The 26,358-nt window shown below is 35.6% G+C and overlaps 2 protein-coding genes across 5 annotated transcripts in view; one reads left to right on the top strand and one right to left on the bottom strand.

Moving 5' to 3' along the window:
- The window catches only part of LOC136258786 (ubiquitin carboxyl-terminal hydrolase 16-like), a 35,144-nt gene extending 9,819 nt beyond the window's left edge, over positions 1-25,325 (bottom strand). For 2 of the 4 annotated variants that reach the window (XM_066052137.1, XM_066052140.1), the window contains exons 1-16: positions 25,234-25,325; positions 18,803-18,834; positions 15,061-15,098; positions 13,761-13,816; positions 13,126-13,173; positions 10,455-10,523; positions 9,931-9,996; positions 9,026-9,114; positions 8,680-8,774; positions 6,119-6,144; positions 4,492-4,578; positions 3,564-3,691; positions 3,259-3,346; positions 1,569-1,638; positions 1,431-1,525; positions 1,300-1,374 (exon numbers count right to left, since the gene is read on the bottom strand). In XM_066052137.1, coding sequence (XP_065908209.1) covers positions 1,300-1,374; positions 1,431-1,525; positions 1,569-1,638; positions 3,259-3,346; positions 3,564-3,691; positions 4,492-4,578; positions 6,119-6,144; positions 8,680-8,774; positions 9,026-9,114; positions 9,931-9,996; positions 10,455-10,523; positions 13,126-13,173; positions 13,761-13,816; positions 15,061-15,098; positions 18,803-18,813 — 1,041 coding nt within the window. In that variant the 5' untranslated portion in view covers positions 18,814-18,834; positions 25,234-25,325. The remainder of the gene's footprint in view (positions 1-1,299; positions 1,375-1,430; positions 1,526-1,568; positions 1,639-3,258; positions 3,347-3,563; positions 3,692-4,491; positions 4,579-6,118; positions 6,145-8,679; positions 8,775-9,025; positions 9,115-9,930; positions 9,997-10,454; positions 10,524-13,125; positions 13,174-13,760; positions 13,817-15,060; positions 15,099-18,802; positions 18,835-25,233) is intronic. The other 2 variants (XM_066052138.1, XM_066052139.1) reach the window with 2 other exon arrangements.
- LOC136257452 (uncharacterized) overlaps positions 1-26,358 on the top strand; it is a 226,695-nt gene that overhangs the window by 116,802 nt on the left and 83,535 nt on the right. The window lies entirely within an intron of this gene.

The raw sequence follows: 26,358 nt of genomic DNA, 5'->3' as shown, positions 1-26,358 counted from the left end.
TCAATCTGCTCATTATTGTGAATGTTAATAAAAAAACACATTAAAAAGATATATAAACATTCTCAACTGCAAAATCAGTGATCTATGCAACATGTCAGAGTCGAGCATTCCCCACTCCATAACTAACTGGTTATAGGCATGCGCCTATATCTTAAAGTTCTTCATGCAATAAATCGCGAACGTTTTCTCACAAAATCAGAAATTAGTAGATCATTCGCAAATGTTTTCTTCCACGAATCATTCCTGTTACACAGTATTCTAAGCAGTCTCAGTTGTGCATATCCAATAACTTCGCATTCACTGTACTGTACACACATTTACAAACAGCTGGTGCATGATTAAGTAGTTTGATAGAAACACTTTACTTTGCACTAGCTGAAGGTCACAGTGATCATTATCTATACAGTATGTTGAAGCAGCTAAGTAGTGAAAAGGTTACAATCTTCCAGATAAAAGGGATAATAATTATGCATCATCAACTGATCACACTTTTTTTTCTGAATTCGTGTTGCAATGATTGGAGCAATTGCGATTGAACTATTACAAATGTACAGTATATGTAACTGCTACATGGATAAGCACAGGGTTTTAATTATGAGAAGGTTCTTATAGGATTTCTATCTCCCCTGGCCAGAAATACCGTAAGTGTAGAGATTTTCGTGGTGTATAAATATTCATGGATTTCGTGGTTTGCAGCTGATCCACGAAAATTAATCCACATAAAGCTGATCCACGAAAATTAATCCATTTAGAAACTCATGTCTCAGCTTGAGCAGAGCTATTAACCGTTGCCACCAATAATAAATTAATTCTATGTAATGCACTACGTATGACCTGACGACGGCACATGCACCTGTTCACCACGTGAATAGATACTGATGGCCATTGTTCAAGTATCTAAGATCTTTTTGCTCTGATTCTAGCATGAAAGACTCTTTTTGTGGTGAGTCAACCGCACAAAATGGTTTGCTTAGTCCCAGATAAGTACGCCAGCGTAAATGGAGTAGCCAACCAAAGCTGTTAGCTAAGTTGTAGCTAAACCTTAAACACGACCTTAAATCACGAATTTTGCTCCCCGTAGCTCCTCAAGAAAATAAACTGGCTCATTGAGATTAAACCACAAAAATTATACTTGCAAACCTGTCTTTTTGGCAAACCACAAAAATTTTACGCACGAAATTTAATATGCTTACGGTAGATCATAAATAAATGTGAAATAAATATTGTACACCATTAACTGAATTGTACTATTCGTTCACTCATACAACTTGTATATACTGTACATAATATATTACCTACCTTGTCATTTATAGATCTGTTAGGCATTGGCATTGGTAGTGATATATCAAAGAATGGCTCATAATTTTCTGTAATCTATTTGTGTATAGTGATAATTAAATATTTAATATGTACGAATACACATAACTTACATGGTAACACTCATGACAGATGGTAGTGCTGATAATAGTCCCTTGCATAGCTTCACCAATTTCAGTTGGCAGCTTAGCTACCAACCGCAAATAACCTAGAGGTATGCTAGTTCATTTACCAATCAAGTTTGTACATACTCCTCAATTTTAATCTTTCTTCACCATCAGATACAGTTTCTAATTTCATTTTAATCTCTTCTTGAACTTTCTACATGCACCAATAAAAGTTATAAATATTTTTTTATTGACATTATTATTTAGTGACCCAGTCTAGGAAAACCGGTCTTAAAGTATTGAGAAATGTCAGTTTTAAACATTCAGTGTGCTGTAACTTACCAATAGATGAATCTACGTGTACCAAATTTTCACACGTTTTATACCCTTCTAGAGCATCCACTGTGTAAGTAGCCAACAGCTAAGTTTCCCACCATTTTAGATAGATTTTAAACCAGGTTGACTGTATCAGGCAAGCTCCAAAAGGGGTGGGAGGCAGGGTCCAGAGGAGGGTAAGTCACTGTTTTAAAAATTAAAGAGGAAGGCGTAGGGATGAATTAGGCCAAATTTATGGGTCATTCAAATATCAAAACAGGTGAAAATGAAAGGAAATTTATAGCACAGGTTTTAATTCAACACCACAGAGCTGTACAGCCACATACAGCCATATCCAGGCTGGCCAGAGCTGTACAGCCTCAGATCCCTCGTACGGATCACTATTGTGCTTGGAAAAAGAAGCCAACAAAAGCAGAACACTCAAGTCTAGCTGATTTTGAAATTTGATAGTTTATTCATGTAGCTTTGTGTTCTTGTGAAAAATCGCCATGGGTGAAAGACCGGTTTTCCCAAAATCAGTCATATATATATATATATACATATAATCAGAGTAACTTATGACTAGCTGAGCAAACCTTTGCCATGTTCACATAATTCTATTAAGTTTAGTACAAAATCTTTTTGAATGTACGGTGTGCATCGCATAAATATTATTTAAGTTTCCAACAGTGAAACAAAACTGAAAGCAATAAATTCTATATATCAAGAGATAATAATTATTAACTCTTAATCCTATGCATCAATGGATTTAGCTGTTCATGGAGAATAAATATAATTTATGTCCATTATTGTAACGGTACAGAAGTTATGGGTACAGTGCTTGTTTATGATTCGGTGGTTTAAATTGCTATAACTTTATTGGAACAATCTTAAGTTTTCGTTTACTCACACGAATACCTTGATGAAGTGATGGTGAACACACACTGAGCCTAGTTCTGTCTTTGTATCCTGTTTTAGTATGTCGAGTTATGATTGATTAATTATTAATAAGTGTCTGCAACATATTTGCCATATGATTGCTACAGTATAAAAGTTCTCTAATGAAGGGGAATTACAGTCACTGTGTGATGGACAACTTTCCTTACACTTGTGACTGTCAGGTGATTTTCCATCTTCTCCATATGGTTGTATTTGTATGGCTTGTAGGTCAGCCCGAAACTAATAAGAACTTGGCTATCTGTTGTACTGTTCACAAGTGTTGTACAGATAATCTGGTTGGTAATTAGGAGAAGATATAAACTGGTTGGTAATTAGGGAGATTTGCAGTAGTCTCTCACCAGAGGACTATACAAAGCACTCCCTACCACTTAATTTATTGATGTTTAGCGATATACAACTACAAGACACTGAACATAATTGGCTGAAACTTTGGCAGCTCACTAAAGTAAAGTAACAAAAAAGAATGTAGAGAGATGTGTAAACATGGCGGGTTTTTGCTCAACCTGTTGCATTATGTATTTATATATGTAAATTAAAATTTTCTATCAATTTAAAATACCTTAGTTTCTTCTGTTTTAATGGCATCAAACAAACATCTCATGGCTTCATGACTGTCTTCTTGGGTTCCTCGTGCAAAACGAGGATCACTAAAATTAATGAAAATGTATGATAAAGGACAGTAATGTGTTAGTGCATAAATTGTACACTCGGAAAAATGCTGTACAGTTGTAAATGACCTCTTTGTAACTGTTTAACTTTACATTTCAAATACTACAGTATACTTACACACTGTACTATAGTGGAAAGACCATTTTTGGAAATTGGGCACTTCACACAAGTACATGCAGTACATTGACTTCTAACCATTCTCCCAATGTTACTAGCAGACTGCGATGAGCATTGCTAGATCCTTGCCTGATCATCCAAAGACTCCTTAGCAAAGCTGTAGTCACTGAACCAGTCTTTGAAACAATTGTCAATTTCAATGGGTCCTATACAGTATAATAAACAGCTACTAAATGGAATAGTATTGATTAATAGTTGTAAGTTTATTCTTTGCAAACAATGCTTGAAAATTGAGCAGCATTATTTTAGTTGTGGTTAAATCAAAAATTACTTCTAAATGCTAGGGAAATAGTTTAACGCATATGGAACAGTTACTACCCCTATAAATGGTGTACAAATGATGTTTAAAATTTTCCAATAAAGCCAGATAAACTTAATTATTAGTTTCTTATCCTCCTGTACTCAAAATAGCAGTGCAAGAGAGTGGATTTTTAAAATTTTTTTATTAACTAGGTAGCTGAATTAGCTAGCTAAAATGCAATTTTTTTAGACTGCTCTAGCAATGTACCAACTACAAAAGGTGCTAATCGGCCTCCCTTAGTCACCAGTGGTGCAAAAAATCCTTGATGAGGTAATAAAAATGGTGATACGGGTGGGGATGAGAAACTAATAATTAAGTTTATGTGGCCTAACAATTATTATTGTCAATGTGGAATAGCTTGGTTAGACAAATTGAGTTAGTTAAAACCTCATTCTGTTCAGTGAATAAAGGCTTGACTGTATCAATAGGCTATATAATATCAATAGTTGAAATTAAACTAGCACATCGTTTACAGGCTGTACTGAATGCAAGACATGTTCTCTCTCTCTCTCTCTCTCTTGTTTTTACACATGTAGCTACTGTACTTATGTATTACAACTGTTGTTGGGTGGTGCAAGTATACATATGTAAGCACAAAGACATTAATTTTGCAAGTTTACAAAATATACATAAATATATACATACTTTGCAATTCTGGCTGATTACTTTGTAGGTTTTTGTATACTCTATCACAGGAAAGCTTTGAACTGTGATATGATGCACTGGTGTGCTCTGAGTCGAAAACAATAACACTGATAATGTAATAACTATAAAAAATAATATGTTAGCAACAAAAAAACATAATGATTGACAGTTCAGATGGTTGGCTCTTTAGAATGTACATGTTGATAAGTATAATGCACATAATTAAATATATATACATACATACATACATACATTACATACATACATACATACATACATACATACATTACATACATACATACATACATACATACATACATACATACATACATACATACATACATACATACATACATACATACACACATACATTACATACATACATACATACATACATACATACATTACATACATACATACATACATACATTACATACATACATACATACATACATACATACATACATACATACATACATACATACATACATACATACATACATACATACATACATTACATACATACATACATACACACCCACGTACGTACATACATACATACAAACATACATACATACATACATACATACATACATACATACATACATACATACATACATACATACATACATACATACATACATACATACATACATACATACATACATACATACATACATACATTACATACATACATACATACACACCCACGTACGTACATACATACATACATACACACCCACGTACGTACGTACATACATACATACATACATACATACATACATACATACATACATACATACATACATACATACATACATACATACATACATACATACATACATACATACATACATACATACATACATACATACATACATACATACATACATACATACATACATACATACATACATACATACATACATACATACATACATACATACATACATACATACATACATACATACATACATACATACATACATACAGTGTGTACATTTGTTTAGACAGATGAAAATCCTAGATTATTGAATTCTTTATTACTATGTAGCAACATTCTAATGAAGCTTCAGCTTTATGTTGAGACATTTAGAGAATGAATTGCCAGCCAAAAAAATAGTAAAATATACACTGCATTAGTATACAAATATTACAATTGGCCATCTCAAACAAGAGCTTCAGGTTGTGAAGTTTGACACTTAAACAATAAAACTAATGGCACATATTTAACTACTGTTTGTATATTGGCACCTATAGTCTTATGGCGTCTGGTTTTATTGTTATGTAGGTCATGGAGATACTGTAAAAATGGAGTTCATTGCTAATACTATATGAGTGAGCAAAAATCAACATGGTCAGAAACAACATGTAGATATTTCTACAGTCCACATATAGGCTGTATAATAAGTGCAGTGTGCACTTAACCATGGGATGTGGATAATTATTTCATCACATGCCCACCCATGTGCTTTCCTCATGAGCACAGTGCAACCTTCAAGTTCGGTTTGTCACTTGACTGAGTCTACAGTACTTGTTCAGAATGCAATGTTACATTTGAGCAGTACTCTACTGTACTGTAGTTCCCTTGTTGTATCTATGTACACAATAAAATAGAGAAACTTACCATAAAAGGCTGGGTTGTTGTAGAATCTGAAGGTAACACACATGCATGTGAAAACCACAGAAATACACATTATGGAATGCCTTGTATTATGCAGTAAAAATATGATAAACTAAAAGAAGATTATTAGCAACCAAATTAGACAATACCAGGCTTCACACACATCCAATTCTTTGACCCAACTGTAACCAGATATTGACCTAGTAAAATTTTGGCACATGACATTATGTAATGATGGGTCAATATAATTTGAAACCGATGGGATACTCTATATTGAGTTATGATCTTTCAAAGTTATATGGAAGCATGTGAAACCTGGCTTTATCAAAGTTAGTCACATAAAGTATACAAAACTAATCACCAAAGTAACTATGAAGATAGACCTGTTAAACTATAAACTTTCACTAGAATTACTGTACTGTACACTTGTAACAGAAACAAAAATGTTTGTATTCTTTAGTCCCAGATGTTTCTCAAATACAACATACAACCTGCCAAAAGAACCAACTCTCGCTGTTATTTAGAGCATTAGAAATGTGGGATTTAATGGTAATTAATCTATCTACAAGGATTGATCATCTTAATGGATTTAAAGTGTAACTGTGAAGTGAAGTGAACACCATTACACTGTCTTGTGTAAGTGGCTCACCCTCTAGGCATGATACATCCTGTATATATAATGAAAGTTGTTCATTGATATATCATTGTTATTAATACCTCAGTTATAGTAAGACACTCCAAACTAGCATCTTTGAAGTATAAACGTCTGAGGAGAAGGTGTTAGAATGACACAATGAAAACCAAGGCGGAGCGGAGGTTTATATCACATCATTCTATTGCCAACTCCGAGGTGTTTATACTTTGAAGGTGCTAGTATGGAGTGTCTTAGTGTTTTAGAAAATGGAATGAGAACGACTCGTAGTTAGTCTTGCTGTGCTCCAGACAGTGCTTTCTGGGTTTACACATAATCCATCTGTGGTAGAGAATGCTACCTTTGAGGATTATGTTGAATTATAAAGCTTCTTATCTCTTAAGAAATTTTCATTTGTGAAATTCTATTATGCAAAGATCAATGCTATATGCTTTCTAAGTACCATGTGTTGCAATGGAGCAAGTATACCGAGGTGTATGGGGAGAGATTATATACCATATATGTACAAATTTTCAAGGTATGTAATTTTCATGGATTGACAAATTTCAAGATTTTTGTGGTTTTAATTTCAAGGATTTCTCATTTTTCATTGAGGTTACATATGCATTAGAAAGCATAGAACTAAACCCTGATAATTGGGCATCTAGATTCAGTGGAATGGAATGGTGGAATGGACTGCAATCTGGAATGGAATAGTGGAATGGTGGACTGGAATGGAATGGTAATTAGGTAATTTCACTTAGTGGTCACCTCTTTATAAGGGTTAGGATTAGAGGGTTAGGGTTAGCACATGTGGAAGTATACTATACAACATGAACATAATAATAGCATGAATCACACAAAACTAATACAATTGTGAATACAACACTATCAATGTGCATTATGCTATTATGTTGCAAATACTGTACAAACAGTCTGGCTGGGCAGGGGGCCCTGGCCTTCCTTTCTGTTTCCCATTGGACTTATAGAACAATAATATTATTTACATCAAAACACTTATTTATACAACATTTATGTACAACCCAATAGTAGGGCTGAGCAATAGTATCGATAGTGCGATATATCGCGATAGTAAATCACTATCGTTATCGCGATAGTAGGGATATCACTATCGTGATAGTTATGATAAGCTCAGATCTGCATTAAAATGGTATTAACAACCCTTCTATACTGTTTTACAGTTGGTATTACCAGCTTTCTTACAAAGGAGTGGCCTGTAAAAGCTATACCAAAAGTCCATATTCCATCGGCCGCCCACGCAGTTAATTAACAAATGTCCTGTGCATGCAAAATAACTTTCTATATGACTACAAATCATAGCTGTACAACTGAGACTTTGTTAAGAGCAAAGTGTTTCATAAACTATCGGGATAGTATTCACTATCGCGATATTTAATGAGTAACTATCGTGATAGTAAAATTTTTACTATCGCTCAGCATTACCCAATAGGTTGATTGTTGTGAGGACAGCACTTTTCATGTAATAACTACACTATAACAGCTCACAGCAAATAAAGTTGAATTTTTGTGTCAAGATCGAGATACTGAAATAGAACTGTCACAACTGAAATAGAACATCAATATTATAATAAACTTTTAATTGCTTTTGTAAGTTTTGTGTACAGTTGATAATCAAACAGGTTCCATCTCAGAGAACATTCTATTTCTATATTTGAACATACTAGGCAGTCTGATTTAAACAGAAGATATCCAAAGAGAGTTTTAGAATGTAAGTGTCCTTCATTCAGTAAGCTATACTAAACCAGAAAGAGAATGTAAATACTGTTTTATCCTTGTCCCCCTCGTGTATCCTGTGCCCTCCAATACATACATACACTTACACTGTATGACAGAAAAAGTATAATGTAAATTATTAGTATAATCCAGCATACTAATAGTAAGTAGAACAAACCTGGCACTTTTGTCTTATTTTTAATACGCTTATTTGCTTCTATATCATCCATTTTGTTGTAACCATAACTCTTATCATCCAACTGTCCAAATACACTAAATACAGTATAATTACAACAATGACAACTGAATGTGCCACGATATTCAGTATGTACGTCTTGATAAACACTGTGTAATGGTGTTCTGTGGGTCTTGTACATACATGCATACTGCTATGCAAATGCTACAGCAACTGTAAGGAATGACTCCCAAATCACACATTTAACTGCACATGTGTATATTAAGTAGTCTCAGACATACATATTGATTCAGAAAATAATTTTAGAGTATTGTATTATATAGCTTACCAAAAGTAAAGGACACAGTACATACAAAAAAGAACATCAGAGATACATTTCCAAATTGTCCATTTTTCTGTAGATTCATCTTCGTATTCCTAAAGAGCACAAAGTGATATACACGTAGCAGTGGTAGTTATGAAACTGATAAGCTATAATTTTAGCAAATCCTTATGGCTACAAAATAAAGCTAAGGGTAAGTAAAGTGCTGTGCTTGCCATTTTACTACCCAACAATCTGAAAGGGTTTTTAAATTGAAATTGCTGAAACCCTATAATCCAGGATATGGACAGACACTAAAGCCTTTGTTACACAGAAGCTAAAGCAGACATCCAAGTCTTGCACACAGTATGGGAAGCTACACTAATTTCTATATCTTTTAGCAATGGCAAGTTACGAAGTTTAAAATGCTTGCCTAGAGATGAAGCAACACAACAAGCATTTGGATGGCTTGTTTGCCAACAGCTAGTAAACTATTATGTTTGGTTCCTGGCTCATTCAGTGGGTTATCTCAAATGCGATCTATGAATAGTCTACTAGTAAACTTTGTAAAGCAGTGCTAAGTGGTTTACGAGCATGAACTCATGAATGTCAGCCATGGAAAGTGTTGTTCACAACTATCTCATCTCTATAACTTTCCCACACTTTACCCTATTCACAGTGAATTGAACAACTGCAAAATGAAAGAATAATCAATTAAGTAAAATATATTAGGGGAATTGGAGAATCCCAGGTACTTTTTGACTAACGGAGATTTAACCATTGATTGTCATGGCTTCAACACATTTCTATGGACATTCATAGCATCTAATTGTTGCAACACACATACGTATTATCAAGTATGCAATTAATACTGATCACATTGTTAAGGACTTTAGGAATGGCCTGTTACACAAGTTTCTGTGAAATCTTACAGTTTTAATACTAGGTGCATCATCATGATGTTTCTGAGAAGGAGGGTTCTCGGCCATTTCAGCAGCCTAATGAAATAATAGCACAGTGATACATGCACAGTAAATTAATATATTAAATTAAATGTAATGCAATTACACACTGCGTCCATATGTACACTGTGCATGTACATAACTACTGCTGAATAAACATGTAGTTTTGATTAGGTAAACATTTAACCTTTTACTAAAATACACATTTAGCAACATGTTTTATCTTTGTTATTGCAATACATTTCTCTAATGGTATGCAAATTTTAAATGCCTCCTGGGATTTGCCATGTAACACAACCAGTTGGCAACATAATTTTTATAATTAACTGTTACACAGAAATGCAAGTACTGTATCTTCCACCAAATTCTGTGTTGTTTTCTGTATAGTACCATCTCCTACATATGAAAGTTTTAAATTTCTCTTACCAGTCAGTGGAAGGTATGAACCAGTGATAAACGTACGACAGAAAATACAGATATGCACTACAACTCACTGGAGTGTGTACTTGTAGCCTATCTTCTGCAGCATATAATCTGTGAAGTTCATCTGTTTGGTTAATAGCCTAAGGACAGTCATACTTAAGTATGATGATGTAAGAGATACTTAGTGCACCAACATGCACTAAAAGTACAGTACAGCAGGCCTAGGATAATGATATATGGTGGTAACTTAGCAATATATATAATAAATATACATGCAATCAGTATAGTTCACTGAAAATTCTGTTATTAAGACAGTTATAGTTATAAAAGATAGAATGCAACATTAATTACGAAAAGCATGGTAAAGTAATGTACAGTACATGTATAAAAAACTACAATCACATGTACTATGCTGTATATTTGCAAAATGTCTGTAACAAATGCCAAAAAATTCCTGGATATAAAATATAGTTATATGTATGGTAATGTGAAAGTTTTAAGTATGATACGTATATGCTTTCCTGCGTGATCACAGTTAGAAGATGAGTTGACACATCATACCACCTTTTATGCCACAATAGGAAACTCACGTGTACCACGTTAATTTTGTGGTTCTACCCAATATTCACTCTTTGCCTTGCCTTTACTTTTAATGTTGATTTCTACTTAATTGTCATGTTCTTGATGCAAGGAAACTACATTGAGTCATTAATATTCTTTATCAACACTTTTTAATATGCTATGCCACAAAATTATTTGTAGTGCTTACATAATTAAATTTTAAGAGATATTACTGTAGCTAACTGCTAATGCATAAACACTAAAGAAAATAGAACATGGTGACCATGCCCTTTAATGATCTACCCTGTATGGTAGCTCAACTTATAATAATGGTTTTTGCATAAAACAAGACATGGCTACCAGGCTCTTTAGTAATCTATCTCAAAGTATACCTCTACCAGAGGCTCACTTGAGATCAGTGGTGAGATCAGCGCAGTCACTATAATAGAATGACAGGTTCTATAGTCTAATAAAACAGTCACTTGTGTGTATCATAGTTTTTCTGCAACAAAAAAGTAAACAAACTACTGTTTACAATACCATTACAGCAACTTGTAAAGTAAAGGTTGTTTAACTAGCAATGTAACATGAGTGTAGCTATTGTTACTAACAGTAGCTATGTAATTTTCGAAATTAGGAATCTGGAATCTTGGTTTGGAATCTGAAATATTAGGTAAGATTCAGAATCTAGCACACGGTTTTTGGGTGATATAGGACCCTACGCTTTTTTTGCATAATAAGCATATGCCACAGCATTGAGATTATCATGACACTACATACTGCTCTGTGGATTATTCTTGCTGCTATAATCACAGACAAGGTCAGAAATGCAGGCTAAAGTTGCCTGTACAAACATATTGAGACAAGTGCACAGTGCTCACGAGACTAAACAAACTGTAAGACAGCACACGAGATAATTTACCGTATAATTTACAAGAAATATACAGACTTATATTATTAAAAAATTGTCAAAATTCCATTTATTCCAGATTCTTGACCAAGATTCCAGATTCCATTTTGGGATTTCAAATGAGTTGTGTTTGATTCCAGTTGATGTCAGACCCCTTGGCAAAAAGAGAAATCTCCAGTGTCACATTATACACTATATCTAAGTGATTTTAGCACCACAGGGTGTGGATGGTCAAATTTTAACAACCTAAACTCCTCACAGTTTATAATTTGACAGACAAAGGATCACATGCATAAAATTAATGAGTAACACAAACAGGGAAAGAGTACTTAAATAGACTAAATGTCTGACTATACTTAACTGTGGCCATCATAACAGCTAAGAATCAAAATACAGTAATATAACAACATGCAAAGCATATGGCTAAATAAATCAGTTGGTATAGTTCAGTTGATGAAGATAAGTACGCAATTAAGCTTGATGTATAAAATTGGCCACAATAATGAGACGGTCTTATTAATGAGGTCATGAAGTACATCTTGCCTGTATTTGGGACCTATTAATAAAGCTAGCCACTATTGTGAGGTAGTCTTCTTAATGAGGTCCACTAAATTATAGTTACAATGAGCCGACAAGGTTTTTATGCTAATTTTAGAGACCTGAGGATGATGTGGGTGAGGGATATCCACAAATTAAATAATCAAGGCCACATACCAAGGTAATTGATTATGGATAGCTGATCCCACATCACCAAAGGGGCTCAAAATAGTATAAAAACTGAGGCCACTTTGTTCAAAGTAATTTAGAAAATTTCATGAGTAAACCAGATAAAAAAGAGTGAAAGAAAGTGACAAACTGTTTTCACATTTAACTGTGGCTTTCAGTAGCAAGATTCACACTTCTAATTGATAGTATTAGCACCACACAGTGACATTAGTGCATCAGTACCACTAACAGCACAGCTATTTCATTTTTAGTTTGGCCAATTTTTGTTTGATGAATGTAGTAAGCAACCATGAGCTAGACCATACAGTATGTAGTTTGCAATCCAACTACAGGTTTCCATTCTAGATAGCAACCTCATTAAGGGAAATTATGCATAAATTTCTAAGCAAGGATTTACTGGATGTAATACTATTTCAGACTCATATCCACCAAAAAGATATAGGTTTTTTTGAGAGTACTTGACCATGTATTTAGTAGCCATTCCAGTCCTGGTTATGCAGAAATTAATTTTATTCAGCATCTGTATAATACTATTGTACACATACCTGTAATGCTGCATTAAAGAAGCATGTGTTTCCAAAATTTGCAAGTCCCTGTTGTATAAATGGTAAATATTTGCGGTACATTAACTTTAAATGAACTAAACAGCGTACATTACATAATGAGCAAACATGCACTGCAGTTTTCTAGCTTTTAGTTTGTTTCAATAAGCCACCAAATTTTGTCATTGTATCTTTGCAGTGAAGCTTGTGAATAATTACTGGACATTGATATTGATAGAAATGCTCACTGAACTGGTTTGCATCATTCTATGGAGCTCTATGTATGCATATGTTTCGATAGAGTTATGCAAAGTGCTAGATTTTGTGAGATTATATAAACGGTATTAGCTATGTTGAATAGTTAGATAGATACGTAACAGTATGTGTATGCAAGTTTTACTGCAAGGCAGTTCCTCTATCACTTTAAAATTACATTAATGTGTAGGTCTATATAAAACACACTATATAATTATTATAGGAAAGAAAGGACAAGCCTGAATTACTATCAGCCGCTGTTAAAGCAAGCATGAAGCATTCTATGTACACAAGTGAGCTGCCATAATTATGATTACATTGCACAATAAAATACCCGTACTTATATGAGATATAGTACTATATCTGTTTCAGATTCAACTTACAATGACTGGATGTGATGTTGCAATGATGTGAGGAAGTGGTATTTGGCGCCCATTTTCTATGAGTATCAGTTTAACTTAACAACTACTGTAAGCAATAGTACTGTACATGTATAGTGTTTATTAATAAACTGTTTACAATGCAATACCGTGTATGTCAGTACAAATTTTCAAGTGACATAATATTCACAGATTTCATGGTCTGAGAATCTCAAAAATAAACAACTAGCCCTATGCTAAATATCGGATAGCTGCAGTGAAATACAAGTAATCTAAAGCCACAAAATTGCTGAAAATATTCAATCCACAAAAATCAAATGCCTAAAAAATTGTGCATATATACATACTATGATATACACCTGTAATGCATTTGTGTAAACAAGAATTAAGGAACATTTCAAGTTAGAACGTAATAATTTGAAATGATACAATTTGTGCCTATAATTTTCACTATCTCAAAATCAGATGAATTATGAACTTCATTAATATTTTGTTACACAGACATCAATAGCCAAAAAAAAAGGCTAACTATACAGGCATTAGCCATGACTATGACTGGCACAATTCACAACATGCACCATCTATTTATACTAAGTAAAGCTGAGTTCAAATAAACGAATGGATCAAAATAGCTGATACAAATCTTACTGTACGGTATTACATAGCTCTGACAAGACTTTTATGCTGCCCATGAATGCTAATGCTGTAGGCCACTCCAAATGATTTTTCCTGTGTCCTGTCCCCATCACAAAAATTTTGGTATGTTAAATTCTGTTATCCATTACAAACTGTAAATTTTAGCTATTAAACAACCAAGCTGTAAAAAAGTGTGCGACCTTCAAAAGTATGGGTGAAAAGTTGCAAAAACAAAAGTGGTGGCCACAAAATGCCTGCACAATGATGCCAATGCCAATCAGTTTTGTTTTGTTGAAATAGCTATGTATGTAACTTCATGGAGATTCTAACACAAAAGCTTATTTTACCATCCATGTACTATGTGACTTGCATGATGTTTAGAAAATGCATTATTATTAGAAAAGTTTTATTTTAACATGAATGATGGAATTTTCTGATTTACTGTTGAGAAATCAGGTAGGTGAAGGAAGGGACACAGGAAATGAATTTGGAGTGGCCTAGAAACTACCATTAAAAGCAACCACTTAGTCCAGCTGCAAAGAGTGTAATGGTGCTCTTTGAAATCAAAATAATACATAATATGTATCAGTATAGACATACTTATATCTCACATACATAAATTTCTGCGTGAACATGAAAATTGCAAAGACATAATATTAGTTCACACCTTCATTGTTTCCTTCTGTAACAGCAACAGTACCTGTTCTAAAAGTACAGTACATCATTAAATTACAACACTACTAGCTAAAGACATGCATAATGATGGGTTGTATTGCACAAGTATTAGTTTGTTCAACTTTTATCTATATACACTGTACACATCATACATAACACATTTAAGGAAAAATTGAAATTTTAATTTCAATTAGGGATCATAGAAAAAAAAGTAGGGAAACAAGGGAGGTCGCCTATACCTGCAGACATACTAGTGAACATTTAATCCCTGATTCCGTCTATACCTCAAGACTAAGACTGGAAGGGATTAAATGTTCGCTAGTATGTTTGCTAGTATATCTGAAGGTGTAGGCGACCTCCCTTGTTTCCCTACTTTTTTTCTGTGATCCCTAATTAACTCAAAATTTCTAACTTTTCCTTAAACTTGTTTGTTTACTTTTTTTGTAACATTTATGACTGGTGAACCCATGCATACCGCATCAAAAAAAAGATGCATGGTGCCAGAATTAATGTTTTTGTCTGAACGTGCGCCCCAGCTATCAAAAATTGCTTCAAAAGTGCAGTGGCTATTATGCTTCACTTTCAGCTATGTTCGGCCCATTACACAGCGCTACAGACAAAAACAGTAGAAGTGCCACTGCAACAATCCAGTCACCATGAAAATATTACGATTCGCATGCCCCCAACTATGCCTCGATAGTGCAGTGGCCATTACGCTTTGCTTTCAGCTATGTTCAGCCTGTTAAACAGCATTACAAATGAAGAACAGTGTTAGAAGTTTCTCTGCAATCAGTCCAGTCACCATGGAAAATACCCGTTTACAAACGTACTGTATAGGGAAGCCATGCATCGCGCTACCGCGAATCGACACCTTGGGCTGTGAGCAAAAAGAAATGGGACACAAATGAGGACAAAATAAGTCCATGATGCGAGAAGTGTATGTACTGTGGTATGCCAAAAGGCACGTTTCAGGACGAAGCGACGTCGAACAGTGAAAAAATCTAGCCCATAGCTTTAGCCGTTATCGAGTTACACTTGCCTGAAGGCAGGCAGGCGGGCAGGCAGGCAGGCAGGCAGGCAGGCAGGCAGGCAGGCAGGCAGGCAGGCAGGCAGGCAGGCAGGCAGGCAGGCAGGCAGGCAGGCAGGCAGGCAGGCAGGCAGGCAGGCAGGCAGGCAGGCAGGCAGGCAGGCAGGCAGGCAGGCAGGCAGGCAGTAGAAAATTCCATTGAATAATTATTTTATTTTATTTTGTAACAATTTATTGGAAACGTACTGAAGGCACTTTTAGGCTAACCAATACTTCCAAGGTGCCAGGATGGAGTTGTGAAGCTGGTTTTTGGGTGGCTAGGAAAACCCAAATCTCCATGATTCCTAATATACAGTACTACCATACTGTATGATGGTAGTGCTGTATATCAATGATCATAGAGGTTTGCACTTTCTCACAAAACAGTATTGAATAGAAACCAACTTCACAATACCTTCATGACACCATAGGTAGTGTTGGTTAGGTATAGCTACCAAAAGTGTCATTAGTGCAACCCAAAAGCTTCCCATGGATTGCTAAAAAACCTATTTTGAACCAGGCACACACCCCACAGCCAGCCAAAGTGGGGCATGTTGTAATTGTTTTGGAAAAAAATATGTATGTGTGAGTCCATATCATTTTGCCCATGTGAGCAAACTGTTTTATGTAAAAGGAGCTTTCATATGTGAAATGAAGGATGCACAGAATTGGTATAAACTTTTCTGGTAGGTAAGTTTTCGCTATGAGGTGATTTATTTATGCCAGCTTCAAAAACAGATAAAGTGAGTTCCTGAAGACGTTATGAATGCCTTTCACAATGGGCTAGCTACATAGGTGTAAAATGACCATAAAACAATGTATCTGGCTTCATAGGCTATGTACCAGAAATAACGAATCTTTTTGAAGAGAAAGGGAGCATGTACCATACTTACACAAACTAAAATTAAGAGCAGCCTCAAGGCTTTCTCAAAACAATTCGTGCAAGAAAGCACAAACACTATAAAACAACTGAGAAGATATTTCTGCTCATAATTTGCGGTTTAAAATGGTTTGTTATAGCTAGATGTACAACTCCTAATAGGATTAGAAACGGCATCACGCACCAGAAATAGACTTGTTTCGTATGTTATGGGTGGTTTCCGTAACTTGTATTGTATATTAATTTCCCATAATGAAGTTTTAAAGGTTTCGCAAGAATGATTTAGAACCTACAGTAAGAGCTAAGTGTACTACCATCCTACTAGCTTTGTTCCACAGCTTTGGCATTAGATTAAAGCTTGAAACACAAACGGTTATGCTAGACAGCAGCTGTGCAGAGTTAGGAGAACAGAAACACGATGGTACAACAACACCTAGCCAAGTTGTAACCAAGGAAATATGCAGCGTTTAAACTAGAGGTATGGCTTACAAACCATACCGTTCAATTCTAATGATCAAAGGGGTTCTAAAAAGCCATGTATCGTTGATACCAGAAGGTGTACACAGCTGCTACAGGAACAGAAACGTATCTTGGTGTAGAAGTGATACCAAAACGGAACGATATGACGAGTTTCTTCTGTGGGAAAGGCCAGTCAGTAACTTCCACCAAAGCAACTTGTATTGCTCAACCTTAGAGAACTTTCATATTCTACTAAACCTACACTGATAGTCTACAGTAAAGAGAAATGTTATAGTGCTCTTCAAAGCAGTAACAAGTGAAATGTGCATCACATCTACCAGTGACGTCAATTGCCGGTACAAGTAGTATACTGGGCGCGTGATGCCATTTCCGATCCCTATTAAGAGTCATATATCTATGGTTATAGTTATGCTACCTTACTGAGCAGTGCATAGCAACATAATCAATTACCGAATTACAAAATAATTCATGAATTACAAAATACGTTAAATTACAGTATTCACAAAATATTATCTAGCTGAATTAATAGCACAAATATAAGCTAAATTATATACATGGTTGATTAATTGCCTATTTAGTCAGAGTGGGATAGTATTCACTGCATCGGCCCCTTGTTTTAGAAGTTGCATAACATCAACTTGTTTATTCAGTAAAATAATGGTCTACTAACTAACTAACTAACTAAATAATTACTTGATGTTTTCAGAGCAGCATATCGTGGTTAAGGCTACAGGCTTGATTTTTATGCAGTTACATAGATGTCAATTGCTTCAGCCTGATAGAGACTTTTTGGCACACTACAGTACTGTTCATACAATGTACAATATAGTATCGTGTACTTATGGTTGTCCTCCTATTTCTTTTCGCTGACAGTGCTGCCAAGGTGTTAATTTGTGACTGTGCATTATGGCTTCACCTGTACTGGCTATTACGTTTGCTACTTAGCAACGGTTGGTATAATAGCCCATAATGCTTATTACTTGGAATTGGTCTTCATGGCTGTGGTTGTAAGACAATAATTAAAAATTTAAGCAGTTGCCTAGTAAACATTGCTATGGGCTATTTGGAAGTGATTTTCCATTTGTGCCATAGCAACCACACTTTGAAACCATTGTTTGGCAATCAAGAACTCATAATTATGGTATTAACATGATAAGCATGAGTGGCAGTGAATTTGGGTTAAATATCACTCTTCTTGAATTAAAAATGGATATTTCACTCATGAATCGAAATTTCAATGAAACACTCCAGCTGGCATATACCCATGCTACTGCTAGTACATACAGTGCATACAAACAATATCAATACCTTACTGCCATGTTGCAGGATAGCTATAATACCTGTGCAAAAAACAACAACAGAATATGCCAGGAGGTTGTATCAGATCCATCTGCACCACATAATACAGATACATGTGCATATATATTAATTTGCCATTAGACGTCAAGTGACCATGTTTACGTAAGTATGCAATTAGGTACAGAGCAACCATAACAGATTACCTTAATATGCCTCAATGTATGTTCTCTATAATTTTATATATTATTTGCACTCTATTGATAGATGATAAATAGTTAAAATGCTAATTATGCCAAAACTTCTGTATAAATCCTTGCTTGTCAAATGCATATCACAGAACAAGATAAACTTACTCTAACAGAACAGTCAGCAACTCCATTTAGCTGACTGCTTTGTTGACTGCTCTGTGTGATTTGGAGTATGTCGATCCTGTTCTTTGAGATGTATTTTCACAAGCAAAGATTTATAGCTTGGTGCAAAGTATTCTGCCTATTATGGTAGTATTATGCTATATGTTTCAGCAACCTATGATATGCATATAATCAAATGGCACGGTAGTACTGTTTAAGTAGGGATTGCCCCAAAAATTTTGCTAGCCACCCAAAATTCCACCTTTAAAAAATCATCTTAGAGACATCTTATGTGACGAAATTAACGTTTACGGAATAGTACTAAATATAATACAGCATTTAATATAACAAAACACTTACAGGTGGTTGTATATAGAATTTTATAAAATCACCAAAACTCGAATTTTAGTCTCACTGCCTCACCACTGCCTCACCACAGTCGCAAGGCTAGAGGCCAAATGAAACAGTGCATGGCCACCATTTTACACCATAATAACAAACTTACCTGTGGGATGTGCCTTTTGGGATTCAGATGAGTCTGCGCCTTGTCTTTTCTTCAACCAGGCTGCTTGACTTCTTCTTCATCCAATAAAGCCATATCGAGGCATTAATTTTCTGTATCGACTCTTTGTTTCAGCAGAATAATTATTTAGATGCCACAGAATTATCTCAGAGCTGGATTTCAGAAGCACTTCAGTCATAAGAGGTATTCAAGCTAGATATCTGCATCTTTGCGATTGGGATCCCGTTCGCGATAGGTTTGCGACCACACCCATGAATTAAATATCTAGGTGGACTAATAACGATAGAATACGGAGACAACACCTCTTAAAAATCTAGCTATTTACTGAACAGTAAACAAGATGACCTTTACTGGTCTGCACACCCCTTTGCTTTCTCGAGGTTCTCTAATACAACAGTCACTCTAATACCAGTCACAAGTTACACTGTAGCTAGCTGTGCTACAACAAAAAAAAACTAAGCAAACCAGTGTTTTTAATTTTAAAATGAAGTAGGGATTATGCAATAAAAAGTAGTGAAACAAGATATGAAAGATGGTATTACAGCATAGCTCGGTGGAAAAGTCCCAATTGGCACATTAGCTATAACAATTATTTTGTTTAATGCCAAAGTAGGGACTTTCCCACTGAGATATGCTGTAATACCATCATTCATCTCTTGTTTCACTACTTAATAGTGCATAGACATACTACGTAGACATGATAATAATGTGAGCATAATCAGCCAGTCCCTACATTTAACAAAACAACAATGTTATCACATTAAAACTTTATATCGTGTGCTTGTTGAATGATGTATGCACAGTAGGCATTGTACCTAATATTATTTGCTTTTTTTTGCTTGTTGTAAAATAATTTATGTATGTAAAAAATTAAACAGAAAAAATGTCTTACACAAAAATTTTGCAGAAGACCAAGATGCTTCAATAGAGCAGTCATTCATGTAAATCATACGATAATATTTTACATGAAAATTTTTATCTCTTTATACAAAAATAAAGTGAATTACAGTATTGCATCACTTCAGCACTTATTAGCTAATAGTGTTTTATAAAATCACATGCTGAATGCATGCATAACCGTTCACTATTATAGCAGAAGCAAGTAAGAATGCAGATCAAGCTAAGCCTATAAATTATGATAATGGTGATGATGGTGACAGCAGCAGAAGTTACAGCATTACTAAGTGCGGAAATGTGGATTGTATAAAAACATTAGAAGCACTACTAAGCATAAGCGAACTACTAGATGGAGCACTACATGTATAATTACTGTGATTCATAGTACATCAATTGCTAACGAGTTATTACTTATTACAGAGATTGGTAAACAAATACTAGTCACACTAACTAAACCCCATGCTTCAAATAGTTTGATTATAGTCAGGCGAAGCAAATCTGTTCTTCACTATATTATTTTTATACGGAATCCAGAAAACACTAGTTGTACAGAGTATAGCATGTAGCAATTGATACACTAACTATTGTTGCTAAATTTAGCACCTGTCTGCTGTGTGTTCATATGCATGTTTATTGTTGCCATGGAGAAGCAAGAATAATTCAAGCATAATAATATTATTGAGAAATAGATTGCACAATCTGAGGTTATTCAATGTTTTTATGTCTATAAGGGGATCCATGTTCGATAAAATTATTTTGTTTACCACAAGGCCACAATTAAGATTCAAGTTCGATCAACTCCTAATATGTGCACAGTATAAACTAACAGTTAAAATTTTGACAAAGGTAGCTCAGGACACCACAAGGCTTCAAAATCTGATAGTGTTATTTGAAATGTATGGACAATTCCAAAGAAAAAACTGAATTAGCTATTTCAGTTCAGCTATTAAATGGAATTAAGCATGCGAAGTATCATGCTGAAATGATTACTAGACTAGCTCAAAGAAAATTAATGGGACAGGAGTAAGAGTAGGATGACTGGGTGGGGAAATAATTTTACAGTTAGACCCCCCTCAAGTTGTACGCTTGACTGTTGTATTACAATGACTGTTCTATTAGGGTATAGTCTCAATCTTATTATTACTATTAGTACTTTTACAGTGACCAGCACTGAGGGTCTAATACTAAAGTTTGGAGAAATGATCTGATAGATTACTTAATAAGCATCCAACCTCAAAATTTGAACTGCAGGCCACCCAATGTCTTGGTTGACCAGTTTCCAAAAACATCAATCAGCAAAAAAAAAAAGTCAGAGACCTCCAGCTTTCAGTCGACCTACTGATACCCCACAGTAACCTATAGTTGAGTTTATGGAACTGATTCCCTTCGATTTTATATAAAATGAAATTGTGCTAAAAATTTTGTCCTAGATGGCAGGGACCAAGGATAGGGAAAATTTGGACTATGATAGGAGGGCATTATCACACCCCTATCTATTCCTCATGAAGCTGGTAGTCCAAAGTTAGGTTAGGGTTTGGGTTCAGCTTTATTTACTACTCCCAGTTACGGTTTGGGTTCAGCTTTATCTTCTCTAATACAAGGCCAACATTTACTAATTCCTTGTTTCCCATCACCTTCCCGAATGCCACTCTGTACTACCACATTGGTAATTGGTATTGTAATTAAGATGAAATACAAATAATTTGTGTTAAAGGTTGAATAGAGCAGTCAGCAACTCTAATAGTTACACACACTTACTACAGCAATCAAAACCTTTGTTTATTTACTGAGAGATCTAGACATTTACTAGTTTCAAACTCTCCAAAAAGTGCTACTTTGTTACTACGTAAATTTCTTCAAAAGTGTTTTGTTGTTGTCTGTGACACTATGAAAAGCACATGTACAGTCCTTTGAAACATCTAGTCTGTTGGCTAAATTAAGCAAATGATACTACATCACAGTATACATCAGCGTTGAAACCGGGTCGGGTCATCCGGGTCACATTTTCTCCGGGTCTGACCCGGATTGGATCACGTGAAAAACGAAATTGTTCGCTTGACGACGTGGAAACTTATAAACGCTATCGCGCAGCTCTTTCGTGAGCCACGCCCACTTATCGCATTACAAACATACGCTCAGCCACGCCCATTTATTAGTAAGTGCAGTATGCAGCACGAAACTGAGGGTATCTATGGTGAGGGGTAGCTATTGTTAGTAGGTGATGACCTTTTTTTCTTCTTTTTTTTTTGGTCTTCAACCTACAGCTAGGCTGAAGTTGCAATTCTAAAAGTCTGGATCTGCCCCTGTTTACTCAACACGAATCGAACGCTCAAAACGTAGTCTCGCTCGCTCGAGACTAGTCGAAACATAGCTCTTATCGCACGCCTCGGCTTTAATTAATCCGGGTCAGTGGGTCACCCGGGTCAGCAGTAGTGACCCGGTTTCAACGCTGGCATACATTACTGGGAGTCTATATAGTCCTGAAGTCCTGATCATTTCCCTGTCCGCATCCCTTTGTTGGCTAGGGAGTGACCAGAAACTATGGTATTGACTTAGAGTGGCCTTATTAGAAATTTCTGAGCTCGATCTCACTATGGTTTTTACAATTCATTTGAGTCCTATCCACTGGGCTATCACTGTTAGCTGCCAGCTCGGCTGAATTTTTTTTACTATGATTTCAATACCAGACTGGAACAATTTAGATATGGAAGATCTTGACAATATAGACTTACTTACTTTCAAGAACTGTTTGCAAAATGCATAGACACTAAAATTTTGTTTTTGTACATTAGCGATTTACCCAATGGGTTTTGCTAATCAATAATAATAAATAAATAAATAAATTTAGCTTAGGCCAACATAATAAGATTCTTTGTTTCCTGTCACCTTGAGGGCAATCTGGTAGTGAGGGGGGGCAGTTATTATTATTGATAACTAGCTAGCTAAACTTTCATTATCTGACCCTTTAATACACTGTTGATCCAGCTGCTATGTAATTTGTTAATTCATTTTTGTACAGATCAGGCTTTACAGGCTCCTTGAGTCTTCTTCACCTGTAACACAAATACTAATACTAACATGCTTCTGCAAAAATTCAGCAGGTTGATGACTAACTACACTGCTTTAAAACAACTGAGCACAACAATGTATAGTTAAGCACTATAAGTGTAGCTAGCTATATTTTTGTTATGTCTCATTATGTCAGTAAAAAAATTACATATCAGAGTCAGAAACTCTTCATTCAAATGTGAAATCTTAGCCCACTATGTGTTTCCAGCCTTCTATTCAGTAAACCTTGAGAAAAGTAGCTGTCAAAGTTTTGAGTCATCAGGCTAGTGTATTACAGTGATCAGGTGGAAAGTTGATGTTTTAACCACTTGCCTATCTAGGACCAAACAGTTATTTATGGAAAAGTTGAAGTTTGAGCTCAGTGAATGTTACTGGCTTTTCAGTAAGTGTACCAGTGAGGAAGTCAAAGTTAAGATCCACCATAGTGGTTAATACTACATACAGTACTAAAGTTATACTGGAAACAGAGGTTGACTGCTATAATAAAACTCACTAGTTAGAAACATTTTAGTAGTGCACCATAAATACCTGACTGTTCCAATAGTATGACTGTTCTATTAGAATCCCTGACTGCTCTGTTAGAGTATCTCGATCTTTTGTAGTGTTTAAAAATCAGTGTTCTTGGTTTTTACTGGGTCACGTGCACTTAAGCACCTGCAATATTAATAATAGTCCTCATAACTGGGGTTGCAAGTTTTCAATGCGGGCGGGTGATCAGAAACTAAGGTTTGACAGTCAAAAGTGTGCCCAAAAGAATACGCCAGTCCCGGTTTCACCCCCCACTTTCCCCGTACCCGTCTCCGTACCGGTACCCCATCCCGATCTCCCGTATGCCGGCGTGCGGTGGTATACCCTATAGCGGGTATCACTCTTTTCACCCTATTTCATAACCCTACAGAACTTAGACAAAAAAACGGTGAACCAAAAAGGCGAAAAAAAAGTTCCAGTCTTGAAGGGGGATCGAACCCAGGATCCCAGTGTGATGGTCCAGTGTGCTACCGATTATGTTACCGCTGCTAGCTCCCTTGATTCCCTTCTTTTATATCTTATAAATGTGACTAACGAAATAAGCTGTATATAGTAAGAAGAACCTAACCCTAAAGGTGAAGAAGAAACCATAGCTGAATTCTAACCCTAACCCTAACCCTAACCCTAACGCTAACACTACTGGACGCTTCCCCTAAAGTCTACTACTCGCGGCAACTACTGGACGCATCCCCTAAACCGGTCGACTACTCGCGGCAACTACTAGATGCGTGCCCTAAAGTCGAAGAGAGAGAGCAACAACAACAGTAGGAAGTCTGGATGCTTTTGAGCTTAATATTACGTAAGGGTTATGAAAGGTGGTGAAAAGAGTAAAATCCGTGGTATAGACAAACGAAGATTAATAGGATAGCGACTACTGTACTGAGTAGTAAATGCTAGTATAATCTAATAATACAAACCAGTGAAACTACTTGTCAGGCAGGTCACGATATGAGGGACACATTGGCTGCGAAGTCCGCCCTCGGTCAACTTGAGTCTCAGAGTACGGTACAACTCCGGCGCTAGTTAGACTACACACGAGACAATCATTCACATGCACTGAAAACTTTTCAAACCTCTTTTACACTGTGACTTCTGTAGATCCCAATGTTTAGTTGGTTTTGCGCCGGGCTCGTTTTGCGCTCGAGTTGTGCCTTGTTCGAATTTGCTACTAATAATAGAATATTCATGTTGTGTCGTCATTGGGGTAGCCACCACATAGCTAGCTATATACATTGTAGCTAGTTCTAAGAACTCTGGTTTCCAGGTGTTGTTGTTCTTTGCGCAATTCTTCGAAGGCATGCTAATCAAAAGTGGCTCTAAATTCATTACACAAAGGTGAACTCAAAGATGTAGCTATACAACTTTTTTTAGTGCCTGATAATGTTTTTCCTTACTTTGGCCCTTTTTCTGTTACACCTTATCAGTCAATAAGTCAAGTCACAAAATCAAGTCAGTAAGTCTAAGTCCTTGAAATTAGGTTAGGTAATCCTAAGGCTGCAGCACATGTTGCTGTCAGACCTTCAGTGCTGGTCACTGTAAAGTGATAATAATAATGTATAGCTATGGTCAGCCTTGGGAATGGGAAGAGCAGAGCCTATAAGAACAATCCCAACAAAACGTTACAACATAATTACATGATACACAGTAAAAACTACAAACAAACACAAGATACAACATAAACTATAAAAATTCATAAACAATATTGTATATAGTTATGCAAAATGATTAAGTATACAGTATTCATTACACTGATCGAGTTTTAATCTGAATCAATAAGCATTACTCCAAAGGTACTAGACTATAATAGTATTATAGCTTGCATGCATGTACATGTAGTTATATATATGAGCCACTGTTAGCTAAGTGAGTCCTGCAATTTATAGTAATCCTAAAGCTACACTAAAGCTAGGCTAGACAAAGCTATGTAGCTAACTTTGTTATAATTATAAATGACTAAAAACAGTACAGCACCAAAGAGACCAGATGATTTGTGACTTGTCGCAGGATGTGGGTATATGTAGATTCAGTATAGCTACAAATTAAAGGCCTTAAGCCTTGTATGTACATTTCCATATGAATAAAGTTCAACTTTAGTTCAAAACTGTAATTGAACACACCACCGTGTACTTTAGGCCAGATCAACTTTAGATGGAGAATTGGTGACTTAGCTAGCAAGCACATCACAGCTGGCAAAGAAA

This window comes from Dysidea avara, chromosome 6 (genome assembly GCF_963678975.1).
Source record: "Dysidea avara chromosome 6, odDysAvar1.4, whole genome shotgun sequence".
Taxonomy (NCBI): domain Eukaryota; kingdom Metazoa; phylum Porifera; class Demospongiae; order Dictyoceratida; family Dysideidae; genus Dysidea; species Dysidea avara.
Note: the sequence above shows the minus strand (reverse complement) of the source record. Positions and strands in the feature narration are given on the sequence as shown.